The 19,978-nt window shown below is 47.8% G+C and overlaps 1 protein-coding gene across 3 annotated transcripts in view; it reads left to right on the plus strand.

Annotated features, from left to right (window-relative positions):
- Positions 1-19,978, plus strand: part of ABCC1 (ATP binding cassette subfamily C member 1 (ABCC1 blood group)) — a 1,390,768-nt gene that overhangs the window by 330,743 nt on the left and 1,040,047 nt on the right. For all 3 annotated transcript variants that reach the window (XM_085632083.1, XM_085632084.1, XM_085632085.1), the window contains exons 9-10: positions 13,319-13,496; positions 18,305-18,466. In XM_085632083.1, the coding sequence (XP_085488209.1) occupies positions 13,319-13,496; positions 18,305-18,466 (340 nt within the window). The remainder of the gene's footprint in view (positions 1-13,318; positions 13,497-18,304; positions 18,467-19,978) is intronic.

The raw sequence follows: 19,978 nt of genomic DNA on the forward strand, positions 1-19,978 counted from the left end.
GAGTCCTTGAAAACCACAAATACATCAACATCCTGTCAATCCATATAAAATAGTCTCATAGAAAAGCACTTACTCTTTCTTTGTGTCATGGTTTATAAGGTTTTTTTGGATGGTAGTCAGCTGTTGTCTAGTGCCTGGACGGTTGGCCTTTTCTGTCATTTCCTCATAGGTCATTGCGCATCTCACCACACACAGTTTTGGATTATCTGGAAAAGTCGGGCAGTGGGCCGTTCGGTTTTGTTCTTTAAAAGTTAATTCTTCAAGACACAGCAAAAGTAACCCCTTCAGGTATAAACATCCTAGCTGATATGGCAAGTGCCTTCACACCTGAGGCTCTCTTGAATGAGTAAGGCATAGCAACATCGCCAGCTTACCTGAAATATACTTCCTGTACAGGAATTGGTCCTCTTGCCAAGACTGCCGGAGGTTTAGTACCAAATGCACATCCCAGAGAGGGGTTATATATTTTGGTTCTGAGGGGCACAGGCAGACAGACGTTTTGAGGAATGTACACACTTGTTCACACACAGGTACTCCACCACAAAGCATGTGACCCATGGAACTAGCTGATCGAGAAGCATTGGTGGTTCAAAATGCCAGGCCTTTACCAGCAGTTTCCACCTGGAAATTCTAGATGTGCACTACATCTGCTCCCACAGTACCTAGATTCCTTCACAGATACCAACGTGACCTTCTGCACCACCCTGCACTGTAGTATCTGATAGACTACTAGCCTCAGATTCCTTAACATAGAATGATCGCCAGGCGTGAGACTGGACCCGGAAAACTTTCTTGCCCAGCATCTCTGCGGGCCGGGACCACGCGACTCCGCCCGGACGTCCTCCGGGCGTGACGTCAACGAGGTCACAAGCCCCACCCCGGCACGCTGACATCAGTTTTTTTCTTTTCCGCGTGCAACGCGGATCCGGATCGTGTTCCTGGCTTGTTTCAGGCCTTCTTTTTCAGCTTTGAGCTTTTTTTCTTGAACAGTGTGCGAATGCCTTTGGGCTTCAAGACGTGCTTGTCTTGCACGTGCCAGATGTCGGCGACGGATCCTCACCCCTTCTGCATGTGGTGTTTGGAGGAGCACCACGACTCCACGGACTGTGAGGTGTCAGCAAATGAAGCCAAAGTCCCGGCGGGAGCGCCGGATGAAACTCCTTTCAGCACGCATGTTAAGCTCAGCTGCGTTGCCGCGCCCGTCCCCCGCGGAAGGCTTAAAGACCCGCAGCTTCAGTCTCCGACATTGTCCCTCTCCCAGGCCGCAAGGGGCATAGCTCACCTGTTGGTAAGTGTTGCAGTTTGTCCCAGAGGCTCTGTCCCCGGTCTTTTGGGGGCGTCGGTACTCCGCGGGTGGTGCGGCCTGCGTGACGCCACCCTATCCGCCGTTCCCCGGTGCAGGGGCGACCAGAGCCCAGATGGAGGCCTATGCAGCGGCCTTGCAGGCCTCTTTGGCTCCTCCCTCTTCTCCTTCTCTTCCTGGCACATCTGCAGATCTCTTGCCGCGTGCGGGGACTTCTGCGGCTCCGGCAGGTTCGGCTCCAGGTTCTGAAGTTGTGGTGCCATCAGTTGCGGCCCTTCGGGGTGCCCTCCTTCGGACCACGGCGACTCTGCCTCGCCGCAAACCCCCGCGGGGGTCCCTGTGGTGTCGCGGGAGGTTGCCGGGGCTTGGGGCGTGTCCTTGAGTCCCCCTCGGTCCTCTGGGCAGGGGGCAGCTTTGTCCGAGGCTGAGGTGAGGCTGTTCATGCGCCGGCGACTGCTGGCCCTGGTGGCGCTGCAGGGGCTGGCTAGAGGTCGTGTGTGTCCCCGGGCCCCCCTCGTCCCTCCACACGTGGCTGCCTCGTTGGAGGTAGAGTAGACTTTTCGGGCCGACGTTGACCTGACACCGGTGGCAGACTCTACGGCGCCAGGTCTACGTCTGATCGTTGATTAGTCTTCGGACGCCCCCTCTTCTCCAGAGGTTCGGCGGTTGTTGGTTTCATCTTCTCCGGAGATGAGTTGCCGCTTCGTGGCCTTTTCCCCAGGACTGCTCCTTGCCGTCTCCGTGCCCGCAGTCTTCGCCGGAGGCGCCTCTGGTTCCCCATTTATCGGTTCACCTTCCCGGGATTGGCCTTTCCTTCCGGTTGGGCGGGGGGACGGCTGCCTTAGCTTGCAGCCGTCGCCCACGGAGGAACTGCTTTCCCTGCCGTGGGGCACTACGGAGGAGAGTGCTGCCTTCGCTCGGGCTGTTTCCACGGCTACGGTAATCTTGCGCATGGACGATCCAGCTGCCCATTTCCCCACGGATCATCTGCTGGAGGTCCTCCATCAGGGTTCTGCATCAGGGTTCTGGTGGTTGGGAGCTGCTTCTTCCCTTCGAGGCTTCGCTCCACACTTCTCTTTTGGGGGCTTGGGGGCGTCCTGCCACGGGCGACCCGGTGCCGCAGCCACTTCTGCACTGCCACCGTCCTGCCCCGCATGATCCTGTCTCTTTCCCTCCACCCCTCTACCAGGGGCCCTCTTTTACAGACTGCCTTTTCCTCCCTGCCATCGTTGTTGTCTTCCCCCGTCACAGGAGGCCCGCTAAATAAATTCCTAGGGGGCGCAATATCTTCACCTGCTTTAGTGCGTTATTTCGGGCCCTTAACACTTTGTGTATTGGCTAGAGCCACTTCTTGCTTATGGGATTCGGCGGAGTCCCTTATGTGTTCCGCTTCTCAGGAAGGTGTCTGTGTTGATCTGTGGCACCATGTGTCGGATGGCAGGGAGCAGGCGGCGTTTATTCTTTGCTCAGCTCTGGACATTTAGGAGGTGCTTGGTCATACCATGGCTTCTTCGGTGGCACTTTGCCGCCATGCCTGGCTAAGGGATAGTGTTTTCCCTGAGAACGTTACAGAATGGCTGGTTGACCTTCCCTTTTGGCGCTCTTTTGTTCCATGCCCCTGCGGATTCGGCCATCCAGAGGTTTCTTGCGAGGCTTCCTCTTCCTCAGACCCTGAGATTAGGCCTTCTGTGTATTCTTTATTGGCGGATTGGCAAGCCGTCTGTGGTTTCTCCGCAGGTCTTTCTGTTTGTCCTCTGCTGCGGAAACTTTTTCCTAAAAGGTGTTCCCATGTTCTTGGGACGTAACATACCCTATGTAGAGTAATGGTAGCTATTACATAGCTCTATTATGTGCTGGGGAGGTGTGGTCGCCCTTTTGGGCTCATTGTTCTCCGTTGCGTCACGGTATGTCGCAGGTGGCATCTTCTTGCCGATTGTTTGACGCAGCTTGCGTTGCGCCCAGGTCCGTCCTTCTGGTTCTGTACGTCGCTAGGCCAGTCTGGCCTGCTGTTTGCGGCATGGTGTTGTGGCGGTTCTGCACTTTTGTCCGGTGTTTCGGCTTGGTCCTCTGTCTGCTGTTCTGGGGGGGACTGGCTTTCCTTGGCTTCTGTGTTCTGGTGGACAGCTTGGTCCATCTTCCCCTTTCTTTTCTGCCTGGTTCCACTTCTTTCGTGGGTCTGTGTTTTTTCTGGGCAGGCCCCTCCCTTGGGGTATGTCCTGGCCTCGGCCGGCGTTTGGATTGCCCTGGGTGCACCGTTTCGTGGTGTTGCCTGCTGCGCATTCCTGTGCAGGCCTCTTTGTTCTAACCCACCGTTGTGGCCTTTGATGTCTCCCTTGTGCCCCTGCCTTTGGTTCTGCTGGGGCTTGCGCGACGCTGCCTCTTTTCCGTCTGCGCTTTGGCGGTGGAGCCGTTCCTGCCTTGTCCGCTGTTTGTGGCTGCAGTGTGTTCAGCTTTTTCTGTCGCTGTGTGTTTTTCTTGCGGTGGGCCCCGCCTCTGGTTCTTCCTCCTCTCCCTGGGGTTTGAGGTGGTCCTTGGGGCTCTCAGGCGCTGTCTGCACCTGCAGGGTGTTGGGCAGTTCTCCCTTGGTTGGGATTAAGGATATCCTGGCCTTTCCCTTGTCCTTGTGACATGTCCCCTGCTGGGGCCCTCTCTCTCTATCTCTCCCCCCCTTCCCAGTGGGGAGGCTCTCTCGCAGGCCCTCCTCCCTTCTGGGTATGATTTGAGTATCTGTTCTACGTTAAGGAATCTGCGGCTAGTAGTCTCTATCAGATGTACAAGTTACTTCCCTTCGGTAACGATGTATCTGGTAGAAACGATTCTAGCCGCAGATTCCTTCACGACCCGCCCTGCCTCCCTGTTCTGCGAGGACCTTCTCCTTGGGTTACTGCAGTCGCCTCCCTCTGGGTGGCTTGTCTTCTGTGGGTGTCCTCTTCGTTTTCTTCTGGTCCGGCATCCCTCCAGCTGGTTTCTTTGCAGCGTGGGGGCCTACTTTTGCTCTTTCCCTATGTTTGAGTTTGATCCCCACCTTTCTTCATCGTTGGGGGTTCTTTTGCCTATCCTTTGACCTCCTACTCCTTTCGGGGGTTATGGCCCTCCTTGCTGGTGTGGTCTGCGGATCGCTTACCTGCCCTTTGTCCTCCTTCTCCTTTCAGGAGGTGGGGCCATCCTTGGCGGTTAGTCTGGGATGGATTGCTGTTGCTCCTCTGTTAGGGCTTGTGGCCTTTCCGCTTGTAGTTGTGGTTGCCGGCTCTTTCTGTCATGGCGCTTTCACATGCTTGTGCCTCCAGGATGGCTTTCGCCTTGGGTTGTGCGGTGGTTCCAGGGAGTGGTGCTTATGCCTTTCTTGTGATGGCTTTGCTGCTCTGGCATTCTGTTGCTTTACTGCCGCCTGCTGCTTTTGCTTTGACTTGCACGGTTGTTCCTCCGAGTGGTGCTCTGCTCTTTTCCTGCTCTGGCTTGCTGTTGTCACCTTCTGGTGCCTTGGTGCCACCTGGTGAAGTTTCTTACCTTTTGTTTCTCTCTATTTTTGTTTTTCTGTTTTTTTCGCACACTGTTTCCATTCTCTCAGTTTTGTTGTGATGGCTCCGCGTTGTGACGCGGATAAGTTCCCTGAAGTAAACTGATGTCAGCGCGCCGGGGTGGGGCTTATGTGACCTTGCTGACGTCATGCCCTCGGAGGACGTCGGGGCGGAGTCGCGTGGTACCGCCCCCCGACGCGCAGAGATGCTGGGCAAGAAAGCTTTCCGGGTCCAGTCTCACGCCTGGGGATAATTCTACGTTAAGGAATCTGCGGCTAGAGTCGTCTCTACCAGATACATTGTTACCGAAGGTAAGTAACGTTTAACCATGTCCTTCTGATAAGGGTCAAAGCTTGCTTTGAAAGTTGTGGGAGCTCCCTTGGACTTCGGTAATCCTCTGGAAATCCTCCATGCCATGGAGTTACCCTTCCAGAATTTTATGTATGTGACCTGTCTTGAGTCCTTCAGAATGTTTGGTAGTTGGGAAACAAAGATTGCAAAATCTGAGAAGTTCCAGATCGGTCACTAGTTTCCAACTCTATTTCAGTCTTCAGACTTGAGCTGTGAGTCTCATGATCATAAAGAACGGTGGCAACACAAACCTGAAAAATAGCCTCCAGTTTTGGTCCATCTCGTCCGCCATAGGATCTGGGTTCTAACGGGAGAAACATCAAGTTGATGATCTAGGCAAAAGTCGAAGAGTCGTGTGTCCCCCCCCCCAACTTGAGTGAGTCCCACTTCATTATCCTCTGGAAACACACTAACTTCAGCCTCCATCCACTGAAGTCCATCAAGTGCTTTGAGTTCCATTTCATTACTAGATTTATTTCTTCTTGTGAGGTATTCTGCCATGACTAAAATGTCTTTCTTATGCAGAATTGTCAACTCTTCGACTATTTCTGCAAAGGCTTTCAACCTTGTCCCGCCTTACTTCTAGGTATGCTTTGTCCATTTGTAACAGAATGGAGCATGCAGGCTAGTCCTCGGTGAGTCATTTTACCATGAAGGATCCCTCTAGTAGTTCCTGACAGTTGATGTGCATAGTTTGTTCCTGCTTTGAACATGTGGTAATATACCCAAAGTAGCCCCCTCCCAAACCAGAATGACTTGCGTAGGATTCTCTGATACAGATCCAAAAAATTAGCACCCTCTGGCATCACAAGCGGACCTTTATAATGGTCTCCTAGGCTCTCTCAAAATTAACGGCACCGTCTTGGTAATGTGTCAGAGGCTTTTAAACTTGCACAGTGGATTCTATACTCCACTACCACAATAAATACTCCATTTCAATACAGGAATCCTACATGCCACTAGTACATTCTGTAGTTTTATCATGAGAAATCACACTCTGGGTGGCATGAGGCCTTGCCTTACTTTGAATGATTCCTTGGTCTTTACATATAGGGAAGAATAAAGGACATTGAGGTTTCCTCACATAATGTGGGCAAATGGTGTAGGTAAAAATTCATGGTGGTCTTGACGGGTAGTATTTTCCTTTTGGATAAAATAGACTGATGTGGGAATCCGTAGAAGAGTTCCGCCCAATTTTGCATCTCGATCCCAGCTGTTGGGATCATATACTTTAGGATAGCTTTGAAATACTCCATGCAGGCTTATATAAATATCTCAAAAATCCAGGAGTTCGAGGCATGTGAGCTGCAGATCACACACTGAGGATAAGATCGCCATCTGGTGTTGGGCTCGGATGATTGCAGGTTGTTGTTGTCTTCGGAAGAAGCCTTTAGTCACGAGATTGGTGACTCCTCCCCTGGACAACAGTGTGCATGGGCATCCACTCCATCGTCAGATTGTTTTTTTCCGCCATTGGGTTCGGATGAACTTTTTCCGCTCCAGCAGAAAACTTCCAGCAATCGATTTAACTCTTCAATCTTCATTCCATCGACATCGAAATCAACTCGGACCGGTTCCGGAAGCGGCTGATGGACAGGACACCCTTCAAAAAATGCCCCCAGTGTGGAGCGAAGTTCCCCCACAGTGATCACCACGAGGTTTGTAACCTCTGCCTGTCGCCGGAACACAACGAATCGAACTGTCCAGCTTATGCCGCTTTCCGTTCCAAGAAGACCCTCCGGGACCGAAGAGCTCGACGCCATATTATGGCCAAACCAGCTCCAGAATCGGAGGACATCTTTGCTCAAGATGTTCCTGAAAATGACACCGAAGATCTCGATCGTGTCCGAGGCCGACGATTCCGATGACCTCATCACTCCAGGGCAGCGTGTGAGTACCACCCCCCCTGCCCCATCCAAAAAGACATTGGTCAAGACTCCGCCAGCTGGGCCCAGTCGCGATCGGAAATCCTCTTCAGAAGCCCCGCCCTCGGGCCCGGCTCCGAAGACATCTAAGCCTGTAGGTGGCTCGGGCTCGAGCAAACCTCATGTTATTGTACCGATAACACCTTCGGCACCGTAAACTCCACTGTCGGCACCGAAACAGGCTTCAAGACCGAAATCTCCTTCGGCACCAAAACGTTCCTCGGCACCGAAGTCTCCACCGGCGCCGAAACGTTCAACATCGATGCCTAAAAGTCCCTCGGCGCCGAAGTTTCCGTCGGCGCCGAAGTTTCCGTCGGCGCCGAAGTTTCCGTCGGCGCCGAAGTTTCCGTCGGCGCCGAAAAAAGTTCATAAAGACCCGAAACGGCCATCGCCACCACCACTTTCGTAGCCGGATGAACTTTTTCACCCAGATCCTACTCAAAAGCGGATCTACATCAATCCCAAAACCGGACATGTGACTGCCGTCCCATACAAGAAACGGAAGCTGGACATCACACCACCTCCAGCTCCCATACGGAAGGACTGTGCTACTTCGCCACTTCGTCCTTCCTCTCCTGTGTTACCTCCTAACCCCCCCCCCCACCCCCCCCCTCCTCCTCCTCCTCCTTCTCCTTTACCATCCCCGTATCATTCACCTCCTCCACAGGATGATAATGATGACTTAGGGGGAGGGGCGGACCCTGATTTATTTAATGATCCTGTTGATCCAAACGACCCTTTTACGTTCCCAGACACAGCACCAGTAGATGACTGGTCTTATCCAATGCCTGACATGCCTGACCCCACTACCTACCCCTCCAATCCCTCCCCTCCTGATGACCATTTGGGGTTTGGCCAACTAATAAATAGGGCAGCAACATTCCATGGCGTCACAATGCACACGGACGCCCTTGAAGAAGACTTTCTCCTCGATACTTTTGAGCAGTCCCAAAAAACTGTTCACATACTGCCCATGATTAAAGGGGTTATAAAGCATGCCACTGAAGTCTTTAAAGACCCTGTTAGAGCTAGGGTTCTCAACCCACGCATCGAAACAAAGTACCGACCAGCCCCGCAGGACCTTGCATACATTAAAGCCCAGCTCCCTTTAGACTCCTTGGTCGTGTCAAATGCCAGGAAGCGTGTTAACTCACAGACAACTGGAGAAACGCCTCCCCCGGACAAGGAGTCTAAGCTTTTAGAGGCCTCAGGCAAACGAGTCGCCGCACAGGCGGCGAACCACTGGCGTATTGCCAATACCCAGGCCCTGTTAGCCCGGTATGATAGGGCGCATTATGACCAACTTGAGGACCTTATGCAACATCTGCCTGAACCCTTTGAGTCCCAGGCCACTGACCTCATTCAAGAAGGCAAATTAATATCTAATGCCTCCATTAAATGCGCCTTAGATGCGGCAGACACTGCTTCTAGGGCGGTCAATACTAGCGTCTTACTGAGACTACATGCCTGGCTCCGTATTTCCGGTTTTAAACCGGAGGTTCAAACCGCAATTCTAGCTCAACCTTTCAACCAGGAGCAGCTATTTGGCCCTGCAGTGGACACTGCATTAGAAAAAATGAAGAAGGATAATGAGACTGCCAAGTCTATGGGAGCACTGCAGTCTCCTCAAACCAGGGGTTCCTTTCTTCGCTCCTTTTATAGAGGAGGCTCCAAAAATGGGGGAACTGAGACCACGTCCACCTTTAAAAATTCTGGACAAACATCCCCTAACAGAGGATATTTTCGAGGAGATTATAGGGGAAACAATAACAAAGGTCGAGGGCGGGGCAACAACAACACCCGCACCTCCCCAGCCACCAAACAGTGACTTGCCACCACTCCCCCCAGACCATTCCACTCCGGTCGGGGGGCGGCTCCAACAATTCCTACCTGTCTGGACTTCCATCACCACAGACAGATGGGCAAGACAAATTATCCAGTCTGGCTACTGCCTCGAACAAATACAATCCCCCCCAAACATACCACCCAAACAACGTCCAATGTCCTCACATCATCTCTCTCTCCTCAAACAAGAAGTTCAATCCCTGTTACAAAATCATGCGATAGAACCAGTCCCTCTTCAACATCAGGGAACAGGGGTATATTCCCTATACTTCCTCATTCCCAAAAAGGACAAAACATTAAGGCCCATACTGGATCTCAGACTACTAAACCAGTATATACATTCAGATCATTTTCATATGACCACCCTCCAACAAGTCCTCCCACTATTACAACAGGGAGACTTCCTTGCCACATTGGACCTCAAGGACGCGTACTTTCACATCCCTATGCATCCCGCTCACAGAAAATATCTACGATTTGTGGTAGATGGGCAACACTATCAATTTACAGTTCTCCCATTCGGAGTAACAACAGCACCCAGAGTGTTCACCAAGTGCTTAGCAGTCGTGGCAGCGCACCTCAGAAGACAACAGATCCATGTCTTCCACTATCTGGACGATTGGCTCATAAAAGCCAATACTCACCAAAAATGCGTTCTCCACACTCATCGCACTATTCAAACCCTCCACAATTTGGGATTCACTATCAACTACCCCAAATCCCATCTACAGCCTTCCCACTTACATCAGTATCTAGGAGCAACCATAGATGCATCCAAAGCCATAGCTTATCCCAGCACTGCCAGGATAGCCAGTATACAAAATCTCATCTCTCAATTTCAAACTCATCCATCTCTTCCAGCAAGAGTGTTCATGCAGCTCCTAGGCATGATGGCGTCATGCATCTCCATAGTCCCACACGCACGACTTCAAATGCGTCCCCTACAGGAATGTCTAGCACAACAGTGGAACCAAGCTCACGGACAACTTACCGATCTGGTGTTGGTGGACAGTCGCTCACTTCGCTCACTGAAATGGTGGAACACCATCAACCTGTCCAAAGGGCGGCCGTTCTTAGCCTCTTCCACAAGTTGTGCTAACTACCGACGCATCTCACGGGGTGGGGAGCCCACCTCCTTCACCATACCACTCAGGGCAGATGGACCAGTCAACAAAAACTGCTCCACATCAACCACCTGGAACTCTTAGCAGTGTTCCTGGCACTAAAATCCTTTCAGGTACACCTAAAGAACAAAACTGTCCTCATACGCACAGACAACATGACGACAATGTATTATATACAGAAACAAGGAGGGTACTTTCTCTCCAACTGTCCCAACTGGCTCAGCAAATCTGGAGATGGGCAAATTCCCCAAAACATCTACCTGTTAGCAGAACATCTCCCAGGAATCCACAATCAGGTGGCCGACCTCCTAAGTCGCCACACACAGCAGATCCACGAATGGGAATTACACCCCAAGGTTCTACTCCCCTTCTTCCAAAAATGGGGACAACCAGACATAGACCTGTTCGCCACTCCCGAAAACACAAAATGCCCTACCTTCGCCGCCAGGTTTCCACACCCACAGTCGAAGGGCAATGCCCTATGGATGAACTGGTCAATCAGATTTGCGTACGCTTTTCCGCCTCTCCCACTCGTTCCATTTGTGGTACGCAAACTGAAACAACAGTCGCTAACGCTAATACTGGTAGCTCCCACTTGGGCACGTCAACCGTGGTTCACCACACTTCTGGAACTATCTTTAGTTCCACATCAAAGGCTACGCCTCTCCCCGGATCTATTCACACAGAACCATGGAGAAATCAGACACCCAGATCCTCAAACACTGAACCTAGCGATCTGGCTCCTGAGGTCTTAGAGTTCGGGTACCTCAATCTCCCTCCAGACTGTATGAATATCATAAAGGAAGCCAGACGACCTACTACTAGAGCATGTTATGCCGCAAAATGGAAACGATTTGCCATCTACTGCGCTAATAATGACATACATCCATTGGATGCTTCCATCCAAAACATCATTTTCTATCTACTACACTTGCAAAGATGCAATCTAGCGTATTCCTCTATACGTTTACACCTAGCAGCCATGGCAGCCTACTTGCAAAATAGGCAACACCTGTCCCTTTTTAAGGTACCAGCCATCAAAGCGTTTATGGAAGGTCTCAAAAGAATTCTTCCCCCAAGATTACCACCTTCCCCAGTGTGGAATCTCAATGTGGTTCTAACAAGACTTATGGGTCCCCCATTTGAACCTATGCACAAATGTGTATTACAATTCCTAACATGGAAGGTAGCTTTCCTTATCGCAATCACTTCCCTACGAAGAGTAAGTGAAATACAAGCCCTTACGCTAGAGGAACCTTTCTTACAACTACACCGTAACAAAGTGGTTCTTAGGACAAACCCTAAATTTCTTCCAAAAGTGATTTCCCCTTTCCACCTTAACCAATCAGTAGAGCTACCAGTCTTTTTCCCTAACCCAGACTCCGTAGCTGAAAGGGCCCTACATACCTTAGATGTCAAAAGAGCCTTGCTTTATTACATCGACAGGACAAAACCTTTTCGAAAGACAAAACAACTCTTTGTTGCTTTTGCACCACCACATAAAGGCAATCCCATCTCCAAATCCGGTATAGCCCGGTGGATAGTTAAGTGCATCCAAATATGCTACCAAAAGGCTAAACGTACACTTACAGTTCCCCCTAGGGCGCACTCCACGCGTAAAATAGGGGCTTCTATGGCCTTCTTAGGTAACATTCCCTTAGACATTTGCAAGGCTGCCACATGGTCTACCACGCATACCTCACTAAACACTACTGTTGATGTGCAAGCCAAACAGGCCTCAGTGGGCCAGGCTGTCCTAAAAACTTTATTTCAAACTGCTGCAACGAATACAGGCGACCACCGCGAAGGGGAAGCACTGCTATATAATCTATCCTCAGTGTGTGATCTGCAGCTCATATGCCTCTAACGGAATATGCTACTTACCAGTATGCATCTGTTCTTGGCATGTAGAGCTGCAGAGTCACACACGCCCACCCGCCTCCCCGGGACCTGTATCTGTTCCAGCATCTGTCTTACTTAGACATTGCACATGGACATCCTTTCTTTCATTCCTATACACTCAATCTTTTCCCATCATGGCGAAAAAACAATCTGACGATGGAGTGGATGCCCATGCGCACTGTTGTCCAGGGGAGGAGTCACCAATCTCGTGACCAAAGGCTTCTTCCGAAGACAACAACAACCTGCAATCATCCGAGCCCAACACCAGATGGCGATCTTATCCTCAGTGTGTGACTCTGCAGCTCTACATGCCAAGAACAGATGCATACTGGTAAGTAGCATATTCCTTTTGTACTACAGAAACCTTCAAAATATACATTTGGACTCTATTTCTGTAATTGAGATTAATAAGGCCCCAATAAAAAAAAAAATACCTTGGAGCATTTAGCAAACCGATCTTCAGGAAAACTTGGGAACAAAACCTTTGAGAATCTTGAAAAAAGTATAATGGATCATGTGCGTACTAATACTGCTAATCTTACAGTTCAGCATTTCAACAGGATACAAGATCTCTATTATGTGCCTCAATTGTATCAATAGACTTGTATGGCTACCTCATATTTCTGCTGTCGCTGTGAGGTGGCTGACGTTATCCATGTGTTTGTTACTTGCCATGAAATACAGGTTTTTTGGGATTTCATGTTTGAAAAAATTGCTATTCTCACATGATTTCAAGACACAAAAATTTCTTGTTGAATTATATTGTGGTAGAAATCTGTAGAAATGTTTAATTCCACACTTAGTTGCTAGGCTATGCATCAGCAAAATGCATGCATCTCCTAGCTATCGTTGTTTGTGCTCTACCTTCATGAATTACTGTGGCCTAGAGGTCTCAAAGCTTTGTGTCTTAACTGGCTTGCTCGCCTCGTAGCAGGAACGTCCTAGTGCTCTAAAAGTAATTCAGAAATTGAAATGAACCCGATAACTGGTATGTAAATGTTGATATGTTAAATTCTGTACCTGATCGAAAACACTGTGAAAAATCATTACATTACACCACCTACTTTTTTTTTATATAAGCATCCTCACTAGTTGTCTCATAAAATGTTTCAGGTGGTCATTTTTCGAGTCCTCTTAAGGAATGCAACTCTTAAGAACATGTTGAAATGAAGATCTGTTTTTGAGCATAATTAAACTGTAAAATGAAATGAGTATTGGATGAAATAGACTTTTTTAACTTATTTTTATATGTTTTAGTCAATGTAAATCTTTGGTTCAGTCTTAGGCTGAACATGTTTTTGTGCTATCCAATATTGATGATCAATAATGGCATGTTTCATTTGTTCATAGGTTGCTTATAAGGTTTGTGAATGATAAAAATGCTCCAGACTGGCATGGATATTTTTACACCGTGCTGCTGTTTTTGAGTGCATGCGTGCAAACCCTGATCCTTCATCAATATTTCCATATTTGCTTTGTTACTGGAATGAGAATTAAAACTGCGGTTATTGGTGCAATCTATCGAAAGGTATACCTTTTTAATATTATCTTTCACTCTGGTTAATAATTTGTCTTTCTCATGCCCTGAAATTGTTATTCCTTTTTCTGTGCCACTGGAAAGCATTGTCAAAAAATGCAATGAATTTAGTGATTCTTCTTAGAAACACAAGCGTGTACACTTTATGCTCAGTCAGATAACATATGAAATTGCTTCTTTATTAAAGCCTGGTCTATTGGTGTAGATATTTTTGAGTTGTGATAGATTACTGTGTACAGGTTTTTTTTGCTTATTTATTTAGATTTAATGTGCATGCTTAAATACTATTTCTCACAATTTAGAGCCTCCCAGTTACACCAAATAATGTTTCCCTTATTCCACGTATGAGGAGGGAAAATAATTCATTTTAACCTGACTCATATTCCTGTCTTGGGTACATGTATCATCTGAATTTCCACCTTAAAATGCATGTTTTTTACCTATCTTAATTTGATTTTATTTCCTTTAATTTTTTTGATAGCTAACTTTATTTCAGCACTTATGAACCATTGACCAGCCATCATCACGGATGCTCCCCCCCCCGGATCTCCGCCATCACCCACACTGCAAAATTCCACTCATGGCCCATCCCATCCTGGCTTCCATATTGCATCAGACCCCGCAACCAAAACCAGAATGTTCCCACCACGCCACCCAAATCCTCTAATGCTTCCAGGGCAACCCCTTGGTTTATAAATCTGCTCTTCCAGCATGGTTCACAAGTCAATATGCTCTTTGCCAGACTAGTATCTCTGGGGTTCGCGAATGATTTCAGCAGCATGCAATCTCTCTTGGCCAATGAGTGTCTGTTTGCCATTTAACTACCCACCCTCTCCAGTATACCCAACAAAGCTGTCCCCGGAGTCAGGTCCCGGGTGATTCCAAGGACATCAGACAATTCCTGCCCTAGCTTTTGCCAATAAGTGGTTATACTGGGACGGGACCACACCATATGATAGAAATCTGCACCTAGCTCCCCTCATCGAAAACAACTTGAGTCAGGGAGCTTCTGGGCCCTGCACAGCAGAAGAGGCAAGTAGTGTGTTGGTAGTTGAGTTGTATCAGTCATTACTATCCCTGAAAACACATGTTTATGGATCTTTGCACTAGGTTTTAAGTAAGTTGCATCTCTACCTTCAGTATCGAGCTTTGCATGAACAAACAATGCAGAAGGCGTGACGAAAGTTGACCACTGCACATGCAGCCTCTTGTTCACAGAGCTTGCTTAGGCTCGCATCGCCATTCTCATCTACTAAATAGTTGAAATTTTGTATGAACACTTGCACATGCATGAGCATTCATCACGTTTATTCATACGTGCACACATACAAGAGAACACATTATCTAGCTCTAATGGGTGGATGGAAAATATCTGAACATACTAACGGGTGTAGAGATACTTTGCTAAGGGCACAAATTTATAAGCAAGTAGCTTGAGCAGTCTAGATAGACGTGTAAAGGTGGTGCTGGAACTGAAATGTATTCTGATTTATGAAGCAGTTTGGCAGCACAAGGTGAATTTCAGATGTTTTGTAAATGTGAAAAACTGGTCACAAATTATTATTCTGCTCGCAGTGTTTGCGATCAAATTACAAATAATGCACATTTGAAGACTAAACAGCACTGCAAATAAAGAGGCCACATAGATCCGGTGCATGAAGTAAACAGAACACTTAACACAAGCAGAGGTAAGCCAACCAAAAAAAGTGCTCTCAAAGTATCCTTAATAACCTGAAGAGTAAGAGCACGTGTAATGGGCAGTCCTCGTGGGAGAATATAATAGACCGAATGGAGGGAACACTAAGCATATTAACCAATCAAAAGCCGGCATTTCCAAAGAGCAGTAAAAGGAACATATAAAAAAGATGGGCGGTACTTGAAGTCCATATGATAGGGGACAAAGGTGAACCATTGATTTATTCTTTTTTTTTCGTTCTGCAGTTTGAAAAGAATTCTTTGAGTTTTCTAGTTCAGCATGCAATATAATCACGAGATGGTGTAAAACTGAAGAGGTCAAATCAGACTGCAGGTGACAAAACTCGTGCTATAAAGAGAACAATCAAGAATAGCCAAAGGAAAAATAATGAAAAAAGTAGGGTCCAATCAGGCAAACGTAATCATTTTTTGATGGTTAATTTATTTTGCTAGAGCACTATTAGACTTTTAAGTCACTTTATTAACAATATGTAATTGACAGAAGGCCTAAATCTATTAGAGGGTGAGACAGCCATTATACTAAGGTGTACTTGAATGGATGTATCCCTGTCCAATGCTCTTTGAAGATACTCTTCATTGACATTATGTATTGTATGTAAGTAACACTTTTGTCATCCAGCTCGGACACCTTTTTTTTTTTTCAATGAAATTTGTTGCCTCATAATGAATATCTGTTTTAGAGGATGTACTGCTTCTGTTGCATTCAATTAAAAAGGCCAGTCCACCCTTTCCCACCCTGCAACTGCCTCCAGAGCTTCCTATTGTGACGTTTCAGGCCCATCAATGGCCAGTCGGAGGCAGGATTCGCCATCACCACCTCCGCTGGCAATTCATCACATTAGGTGGGTTCTGCAGATAGTTCCCTTCGAGACTATCCCTTCTGCCATGCCACCGTCCTACGATCAAATGTCGGAGGATAACTTGGCGCTTCTGCATGAGGATGTTGCAGCTCTCTTGGCCAAGGGGGCAATAGAGAGGGTCCCAGTGCCTGAAGTATAACGTGGATGTTTTTCCTGCTACTTTCTGGCACCCAAGAAGGACAAAGGCCTGTGACCTATCTTTGACCTATGGACCCGCAATTTCATCCTCTGGAAGGAGAAGTTCAAGATGCTCACTTTGGCCCAGGCCCTTTTTACCCTCGACCCAGGAGACTGGTTGGTAGCTTTGGACTTGCAGGACGCTCATTTCCATATTCTTGTCCTATTTGCCCTCAGACGGTACTTACGGTTCATGGTGGGCTACAAGTACTTTCAGTTTACTGTGCTCCCCTTTGGCCTTGCCTGTGCCCCTTGGTGTCCACAGAGGGGATGGCGATGGTTGTAGCTCATCTGCGCAGATGAGGGGTACCAGTCTTTCCCTATCTCAACAACTGGCTGTTAAAGGCAAGCTCACCCCAGTCTCCCACCTCCAGACTGCGGCGGACCTCTTGCACTCGCTAGGGTTCACGATCAATATGCCAAAGCCACACCTGACTCACTCGCAGACGCGCTTTCAGCATGGTGGTTCTAGACATAGTGAAGATTAAGACCTATCCTCCAGAGCGGCAAGTCCTTGATATTCGGGCTATGATACTGATGCTTCAGCCTCTGTCCCGGATTTTGGTGAGTGACTGAGGCTGCTGTGCTTCATGGCCTTCGGCATCCTGCTGATGAGTCATTCCAGGTGACATATGTGGGCTTTGCAGTGGGACCTGAAGTTCCAGTGGGCGCAGCATCAGGGCCCAGCTACGTCCAGATGTCCAAGGGAACTGCGCAACAACTGCAGTGGTGGCTAACAAACCAAGATTGGGGTCTGAGACAGATCCCTCTCCCTTCCGCAACAAGATCTAACAGTGGTGACGGAGCCGCTCCTGGGATGGAGCAGCCACCTGGGAGCGGTGGAGGTCAGAGGCATCTGGTCTCTGGTCGTCTGGTCTCTATATGAACCTTCTGGAGCTCCGGGCTATCAGACTGGCACTGAAGGCATTCCTTCCCTCTGAGTGAAAGTGGTGCAAGTGTTAACGGACAACACCTCCGCCATGTGGCACTACAACAAACGGGATGGTTTGGGGTTGTGGACCCTGTGTTAGGAGGCTCTACGCTTCTAGACATGGCTGAAACATCAGAGCATAACCCTGGTGGTACAAGAACTGGTGGGTTCTCCGAACTCCAGAGCAGACCAACTCCGCCGTCGGCGCCTGGTTGATCACAATCTGCGTCTCATGTGGGACTTTTGAATGCCCGTATTTGCCCAGGAAATCACACTTGTTGTTAAAGAGATGTTTCTTGTGGCATAACTACGTTGGGAGTGATCCTCTTTTGAACATCTGTCGTGCCAATACGTGGGCTTTTGTTCACACTTTTCGCTATACCCTACTGCCTTGATTCACAGGTTTGCGGGGACTTCCTGGCCTATTTCGGTACTGATGCAGGAGATGAAAATCCGCCTATAGCGGTGTCTATAAATGAATGTTCCTTACCTTTGGTATCGCTCATTCTGGTGGCTCCGCATCCCCCTTCTATGCAGTGGACTTTCATGCATCAATCTTATGTTATAAGTACTTAATATCGCGAGCGCGACTCACACCCGAAGAAGTATCTGGGCGCTGCTCTTTACAGGCAGGAAGGACTGCCTCTACAACAACCATGTTTTCCCAGTATCAACAGCGTCCCAAGTTGCATTTTGTTCATTTCAGTTGTCATTACAGTTAGGTCAGTTATGCTTCGGAGGTTGTTTGGGGGGGGGGAGGGGGGAGGGGTAAAGGAGGAGAAAGGACTCCGGAGCACAGGGATGACTCCTATACCGCTCGATTTCGTGATACGCGTGGCAAGTCTGAGTCACAGTAAAGCCAATGGCGATATCTACTGTTGCTTAGCAGCTATACAAGCTTTTTTCAGATGCAGTCAGATTCCTGAGATGGGTAGGTAAAGTATGCATCTTAAAAAATGTTACAAAAGGAAAGAAAACATTTGTTTAAGCCGTACATATATTTTTTGTGTGGAAAATGCTAAGTTAAACTGCTAACTTGTAAAACATTACATTTGTATATGGGCTTATTTCATTCTCCACTTATTGTCGTTGTTTAATGCATGGTTTCTGTTTAGGCGTTGGTCATTACAAACTCTGCACGGAAGACTTCTACCGTCGGTGAGATTGTGAACTTGATGTCAGTGGATGCTCAGAGATTCATGGATTTAGCCACATACATAAATATGATTTGGTCTGCTCCATTGCAAGTTATTTTGGCATTGTACTTACTTTGGCTGGTAAGAGTGTTAAAATATTTGTTTTTGTATTTAAGAAAACACATATGTTGAAGTTAAATAATGTATGTGTAGATAGTAGCGCAATGTGAACACTATATTTAGAACTTCGTCCTCAGCATATCAGCTGTTGCCATTAATGCAACCTCAACAAAGAGGTCTGTTGCAAGCAGATTTCCTCTTCGCCAGACGTAAATGTCCTGGCCTGGACTTTCTTTACAGCAATAGCGAGATTGAAGTTTGCGGAACTGGCATGTATTGGGACAGTGTTTAACTTTTCCACCAATAGTAGACATTTTAGTTTTAGCTTATTTGACGCAGGGATTCATATATGTAAACTTCTGTTGTACTAGTAGCAGCAGCACTTTTCTCCGACAAGGACAATTAATATCGAGTTAGCCCTTTTCGAAAAAGAAGGGGTTAAATTGGGGCATGCTCCATATCACTCATAACTCTGGTTCCTCCCACAAACTAGACGAGCCTGTCTTTCGAGTTCTGTAGGCGGTCTCCGAGTAGAGAAGTTTGGGGAGGGTGAACCATTCATCCACGTTATGGCAGTTTCATTTTTAGTTAATAATAGAGGGGAGATAGGCTGCCACTATTTTTTTGGAACTGGTATTGCGTACCCTAACTGCCATGGACTCCTTTGTTATATGTGAAATTACTGATTATGTCAGACGAATTTCCAAACGCTAGAAAAAACTGGACAGTGCCAAACGAGGTGTATGAAGTCTGCCTATGTATGCATACACCTGCGGTATCTTGGAATCTCCTCAGGGTTCATTTTATTTACCACGGCCAGAGTAATACAGCCTTTGTAGAAACTTAAAATGTATTTGTCTTATGTCGTGAGTTCATGGATATTGTCTTAATTTGTGCGGAACAATAATGCAAAGTTCATATATTCTATTCCCATGCCTTTGCCTGCCTCCTGTGTAGTTTTCTTATTAATGATCAATCAAGGTAATACTACTACCAACAAATAGCTTATAGTCTGGAAAAACATTTGTTTTTGCTGCTTGACTCACTGTTGATTAGTAGTTTGAACTCAGAAGGTTGTAGTGGGGGGGGGGGGGGGGGAAAGAAAGGGACTGTACTGCTTGTTCTGATAGACATTTAATTACAGATACCTCACCTTTTAAATATTCCCCAGGCCTTAGACTGTATCCAGAATCTTTCAGCAATACCTCTCAGCACTGACTCCATTCTGCTTCGGAAATGACGTGAGGCCTGTATAGGCTTTACTCCTGCACACTGACGCAGTTTGTTTCATTCCACGCCATCGGGCGCAGATCCGAGCTACCTTTCGTCTGAGACCATCCTTCAAGAAACAAATTCTATGAGCATGGGAAATGTTACTTTTCAAAATGACAGATTGTAGGAGGCTGGCTTCGTATATGGTGCTCACTTACATAAGTGTAGCACACTGCACTAGACAACTCCTAGGGTGATTTTAGTGGTCTTAGACAACCTTAGAAGGCTCTCTAATTGGTAGCTGTGGAGAGGAACCTCCAG

The sequence above is a fragment of the Triturus cristatus genome, chromosome 10, assembly GCF_964204655.1.
Source record: "Triturus cristatus chromosome 10, aTriCri1.1, whole genome shotgun sequence".
Taxonomy (NCBI): domain Eukaryota; kingdom Metazoa; phylum Chordata; class Amphibia; order Caudata; family Salamandridae; genus Triturus; species Triturus cristatus.